Source organism: Podarcis raffonei, chromosome 16, assembly GCF_027172205.1.
Source record: "Podarcis raffonei isolate rPodRaf1 chromosome 16, rPodRaf1.pri, whole genome shotgun sequence".
Classification (NCBI taxonomy): Eukaryota; Metazoa; Chordata; class Lepidosauria; order Squamata; family Lacertidae; genus Podarcis; species Podarcis raffonei.
The window spans coordinates 4,753,740-4,760,153 of record NC_070617.1 but is presented as its reverse complement, the minus strand read 5'-3'; the positions used below and the strand labels follow the sequence as shown (position 1 = coordinate 4,760,153).

Sequence of the window (6,414 nt, the reverse complement as noted above, 5' to 3'; positions counted from 1 at the left end):
GTTTAAGTTAAATTATTTGAAGAACTGTGATTTGGAAAAGCGTTAAAAGGACGAGGAAGTCACTTAATGTTAACAAGTGTAATTTTTAATAAGGTTATGATTATGTTTGTTTTATGTGTTTGTTTGTTTGTTGATAATGTTGTGAAAACCAATAAAAACTTTTTTGGGGGAAAATATATTCGTATTCATAACGCTAAATGCGCAGCTGCGATTTAACTATGACCATAATCGATATCAGCTCCCCTCCTCCCTCCCCCGCCCTTCGCGATGAGTTTCCCCGGGGGAAAAGCTCCGCCTCGTCCCGAGTGCGCCTGCGCGCTGGAGAGGAGACGGCGAGCGAGAGAGAGAGAAGCGCGCTCGAGGCGGGCGGGCTGAGCGCGCGCACGTACGCTACGCTACTCACGCACGCGCCGAGACACGCTCCCTCCCTCGCGCTCCCTCGCTCTCGTCCCCCCTCCCCCCCCTTCCCGAGCGGCGTTGCTTGTGCGACCGAAGGGGAGGGAAGATGGCGGCCGGCGGCAGTGGCGGCGGCGGCAAGGCCTCCTCCTCGTCGTCGTCGTCGTCCTCCTCTTCTTCGTCGTCGTCGTCCTCCGCCGCTGCCGCGGGCGGCGGGGGCGGGCCGGCCTCGTCGTCGTCGTCGTCCGGCCCTCTGGAGGCGTCCCTGGACAGGAAGCTGCAGGGGGTGACCAACACCATGGAGTCCATCCAGGGCCTGTCGTCGTGGTGCCTGGAGAACAAGCGGCACCACAGCACCATCGTCCACCACTGGATCAAGTGGATGCGCAGATGTGAGTGCGCGGGGAGGGGCTCACCTGAGGGCCGGGGGGGGGCAGGGAAATGGGTGGTGGCAAAGGTGGGATACCTGGCGACGCCTCCTCCGTCACCTTTCAACAAAGCCTCCCTCCCGCCCGGATATACGCGTCAATTATTTTGTTTTGTTGTATTTTTACATGCATATGTGTTTATAGTTTGCTGTTTTAAACAGGATTTCCAAATAGCTGCTTTCAAAAAAAAAAGTTCTTTTTGCATGCGGTTGTCTTGAGCTGCCGTTTCTGTTATGTGCCGCTTTTTTCTATGTGGCGTGTGGATAAGACAAGGGGTGTGGGATATACCTGGCATCGCCGCCGCCTCCCGCGTTCTTCTTCTTCTTCTTTCAAGGAGCCTTCTAAAAAAATAAAAGGTCTTCCTCCCACTTGGTATCGCTCCCGGATCTGAATTGGTTTTTTTTACATGTGCTGTTTGAAAAGGTTTGCCGCTGCTGTTGTTTTATTAAGTTGCTTTTGTACGCAGTTGTTGTCAAGGGGTTTTAGAAATGTAACTGTTTTTTATATGCTGTCTGTCTGTCTCTATCCTCTCTCTCTGCTACCTTCCTTTTTCAACGAGCCTTTCAAAATCTTTGCCTCACTTGGTATCTGTCTCAGAGCTGAATTGATTTATTTTTTTAGTGTAGGCACTGTTGTTTTGAACTCTACCTGTTGTTTTTATAAATGTAACTGTCATATATGGCATAATTTATAGGAAATTGCTCCAAGATGCTTCCTGGGAAGCAGTTCATAAATAAAATTATTAATAATGATACCTGTGTATAGATTTGCTTGGTGTTTTATGCAGGGTGTGATGTTACCATGATGGTGAAGATTTTACTTGGCTTTATATATCATATGCATTATTAATATTTTTGTGATGATGACCCTTAATGTTATTATGTTGAGGCTACTGATCCTGTGTCTCTCTGTGTGGATTTTAGTTGGTAGTTTGTAATTGTTGATATTACTATAATTGTTCATAGTGCTGTCGTATCTATGTAGCTTAGCAGTTTATAGAGGATACATTATTATTACTGTGATTATATTTCTCTAGTGGTAGCACTGATGATGCGTACAGTATTTCTGTGTAGATTTTATTTGGAAGTCTATCCAAACTGCATAATTAAGGTTGCTATGATTATGATAATTGATGCTACAACAGAGACACCATCTCAGTACAACATGTAGGTTTACTTGACAGTTTATAACGGATGCATTATTAGTAGTATTGGTGTGATTATTATGGCGCTGCTGCTGGTGTGTATATCTTAGCTGGCAGATTTTATTTTATAGTTTAGTTTATAGTGTGCATTATTTATTTAGCTGAAAGACAAGGATTTGTTTAGACAAGTGGCAAATGCTTCCACCCTGCTTCCCTCGGGGTAAGGTAGTCCTTCAGAAGTCCCTGTTTTGGCATTGTATTAACAGTACTATGATAAGCTACGTTGTGGTGATTGATGATGATGTTATGCACAAAAACACTTTGTAGAATTTACTTTTCATTTTATACAGGGTGCATTATTACTATTACAGTGATGGTAATGATGACTGTGGCGGCAACGATTATGGCAGCTTGTACAAGATATGCATAGTTTACTTGGCAATTCATGTAGTTTCTTAATTATGCTGTGGTGTTTGTGCGTACACAATATCTGTGTGAATTTGACGCAGCATATTATATAGGGTGCACTGTTACTGATATTCCTACATTGATGATGAGGTCAAATGCACTTTATGCTTTCACTATGTGTGTGTGTATAATGCACCCATCAATTTCCTTTATTGGCATAGAAAAAGTTCATCATATACATGGATCAGAACACTTACCCAGAGTTTGGAATGAGGCACAGTGGAGTCTGTGGTGTCTTCATCACATACGGTTTATTTACACATATATACCACCTCAGACCACGATGGAGGGGTTCACAGCATTAGCACCCCAAGAAGGGCCTTGCTTCCCCCATAGCTGCAGCCATGGGTGCCTGCAGAAATCAGGCTTGACTCTTTCCCTGCATTTCAAGCCTGCAGCTTTTCTTGCAGCTTCTAGCTCACATCACTCAATTCTCAACTCCAGCCTTCTGAGGGAGGGAAGCCCACCCATTTGCCTTCTGGTCCCCTTAGGGACCCATACTTAGCGGGCCATTACCAGGCTGGCCTGGCTATTCCAGCAATTGAATCCATGCTCAGACATACAGCCTACCCCACCTCCATACTCGTGTATCAGGGAAGATGTGAGTTGTAGTACAACTTTGGTCTTTGCAACAGCCCTGCACGGTGAAATAAGAATGGAGAGAGTAGATGCAAGGGGGATTGGGTGGGATTTCCTGCCATTGTTTGTGGTTATTGGTGTGTGTAAGTGTAATGCTTGGGGAAGGACCATAGTGGTAGAGCATCTGCTATGCATTCAGAAAGTCCCAGATTCAATCGCCGACATCTCCAGGTAGGGCTAGGAATGGTTCCTGCCTGACACTCTGGAGAGACACTTCAAGTCAGTCTAGAACAATATTGTGCTAGATCAGGCATGTCCAAAATCCATTTTGGGGGCCTAATCCGGCCCGCTGGTCAATTTAATCTGGCCCCTGTGGTAGTTTATCTCCTGGGGTAAAATCCTAAAAACAACCTCAACAACTCCAATCCTAAAAAAAAAGGTCAACAACTACTTTGGCCGGTCCCCATGGCTCTTCTCTTCATCAAATCTGGCCCTCTTTGGAAAATGTTTGGACACCACTGTGCTAGATGGACCCAAGGTCTTGCTCAGGATAAGTCTGCTTCCTCTGTTGCCCCTAGATACGGGTTTATAGAAAATCACATCTATGTGGGTGCAGATCTCACTTGGTAACTATAGCTTGTGCATCTACAGATGAAGGGTGATACACAAATTTAGTATAACAGGTTTAGTATAACACTTTACTAGGTCTTTATGATAAGAATTACTATGATGGTGATTCTTGCTGTTGATGCAAACATTTGGGATTGGTGCAGTGTACACACTTAAATGTTTATGCAGAGTGAATTTTCCTTGGTGCTCCTTGCAAGAGTCCCTTAAGGTGGGCTGAATATGAAGGGATTGCAAAGCGGTGGTGAGACCCTCTGCTTTATGGTCAGCAAGGCAGCAAGAGGACAATGGAGGGTTAACTTCCTTTACAGGGGAGGAGAACAATGCACTGTCCTCCTTGGAGGAAAGGAGTGGTAAAAATGTAATAAATAAATGGATAAAATAACACAAACTTTGTCATTCCCCACTTCCCCTTCAAAGGGTTCAGAGGCAAATATGTAACTTCTGCCTTGCAGCAATTATTTTTAGGGGGCTAAGAATGGGGGCTCTGGGGCAGTGCAAAGGGGTCTGCAATCTGTACAGAGGTGATGGTGTAAGGGTGATGTTTAAGGCTGTTATCCTGCACCTGTGTTACGTGGAATTAAGTTCAGTTGAAGCCAGCGGGGCTTGCTTCTGAGAGAGGGTCTGTGGTATGGCAAGCAGGCTGATCAATGCATCTGAAGAAGCCAAAGGATTCTGCTTGTATTATCTCAGTGACCCATGCAATAACTTTGTAAAGAGGGCCAAAATTTGCGGGGGTGGGGTGAGTTCCCACACAAAGTGAGGTGGGCTTAGTTTATTAGCACCCATATACTGCATTTCAATAGTATAGAAACACTTTGCATACATTAGGTCAAAAGGATGGGTTGGTCTGCCTTGGAGCAGTAATACTTTTCAGATGTTTGAAGTGATGGTGTGTATTCTGTACAAAGCTGCGGTAAGGAACACTTAAATAATGGATTCCAATCCTTTTGATGAAGATTTGGGAAGGAGGGTGCTGAGGCTGAGTGAGTAGTGGCTTGGTTAGGGCCACCCAGCAACTTGGTGGGTTGCATGAGGTTTGAATCTTGAACCTGCTTGGTTGTCCTGAATATTCCCTAAGATAACAGGCAGCTCAGGGTAATTAGAGAAAGTGCCACATTCTCCTATTATTAGCCCTTATATGTGTCATATTACTTCTGTAATGTAGGCTAAGTTGCAATAACTGGGCTGTTGTGGTTGCTCAGTAAACTTCCTGCCTGAGTGAGAATCCAGCATCTTAGATTTTATTGCTTTGGGAAATGGAAAACATTGGGGGTGGTTCTGAATGAGAGCACGGCATTCAAGCTGTTGACTTCAGGTACAGAATGAGATAAGTAGAATGGATGTAGGTGACTTTTTAACAATAATTCTAGATGACAAAAAACTCTTATGTTTTTTATCTGTCATGAATTGCCTGGAGTGTCGCTGAACAGCAGGGTGCTAAATCTGCTTTTGAATGCCAGCAAACCTTCCTTTGCTGCTGCTGCTGTTTTCAAAAGCAAGTTTGACTGTCCTGTGTTCTCCCCTCAAGTGCATAGCTAAATCTGAAGATTGGACAGTGTACAGGGATTCAACAGGCTGGCCATTAAATAAACCTTCCCCCTCCACTTGAATATTTGCAATTAGCGAGCTGGAGGGGCTGCAAGTAGCCTTGCAAAGAAGTCTATGAAAGTTGCTAGGCTTGTGGACCATCCACCCACGAATGCCTTATTAGTCACTGTTGCCTTATTAAAAAAAAGAACAATCTTGTAAATCTTCCCAGCTTGCCTCAAGGCAGTCAATTCCAACCACAAGTTGCTTGGCAAGTGACAATTGACAAGCCTGTATTAATGTTTGTAAATGTAAGGAGTTTTGTGTGTGTGTGTGTGTATCCGTGTGTCCGTCCGTGTGTGTCCTTCTTAGCCATCTCACTTCCACCTCTCTCCTAACATACTGGATCGTGAGCCCTGTCCTGTCCATATTTAAGTAGAGATGGAGAGCCTATGGCCTTCCAGGTGCTGTTGGACTCCCATCTCCCTGGTCATCCCTGACCACTGGACACACTAGGTGGGGCCAGCAGGAACTTAGGAAGCTGCATGAAACTGGGTTAGACCACTGGCCCATCTGTCTCAGTACAGTGGTACCTCAGGTTACAGACGCTTCAGGTTACAGACTCTGCTAACCCAGAAATAGTACCTCAGGTTAAGAACTTTGCTTCAGGATGAGAACACAAATCGTGCGGCTGCGGCACGGCAGCAGTGGGAGGCCCCATTAGCTAAAGTGGTACCTCAGGTTAAGAACAGTTTCAGGTTAAGAATGGACGTCCAGAACAAATTAAGTTCTTAACCCTGAGGTACCACTGTATTGTCCACACTGGCAGCAGTTCCCCGGGCTTTCAGGCAGGAACTTCTCCTAGTCCTACCTGGAGACACCCGCCACCAGGGCAGGGACCTTCTGCACTCAAAGCAGATTCTGTACCACTGAGCTATCCTTCCCCATAAGCGCAACATCTGGAGCGCCTTAGGTTTGACCTGCCGGCTGGCTCAAGTCCTCAGCATGGTTGTCCAAGAAGAGCAGGATTGCTGTGATATCTCAACCACTTTGAATTTCCTTTCTGTGAGCAAACTATTTCAGTTTGCCCTCTTGGATAATGCTTAAGCCCCCGGGAAGCTTGAAATGTAGGTTGCATTTTCAAGCAAGTGCTCACCTCTGTGTATTTGGCTGGGCCTAGGGTGTATCTGAATCTGTCTGATCACAGAATTTTAGAATTGTAGAGCTGGAAGGGATCCCGGG

At 45.4% G+C, this 6,414-nt stretch overlaps 1 protein-coding gene across 3 annotated transcripts in view; it reads left to right on the top strand.

Annotated features, from left to right (window-relative positions):
* Window positions 1–454: 454 nt before the first annotated feature.
* Window positions 455–6,414, top strand: part of RPRD2 (regulation of nuclear pre-mRNA domain containing 2) — a 38,407-nt gene continuing 32,447 nt past the window's right edge. For all 3 annotated transcript variants that reach the window (XR_008328094.1, XM_053369899.1, XM_053369898.1), the window contains exon 1: window positions 455–788. Coding sequence is in view for 2 of the 3 variants with exons in the window: in XM_053369899.1 (XP_053225874.1) it covers window positions 506–788 (283 nt within the window). In the remaining variant the exon portion in view is untranslated. The remainder of the gene's footprint in view (window positions 789–6,414) is intronic.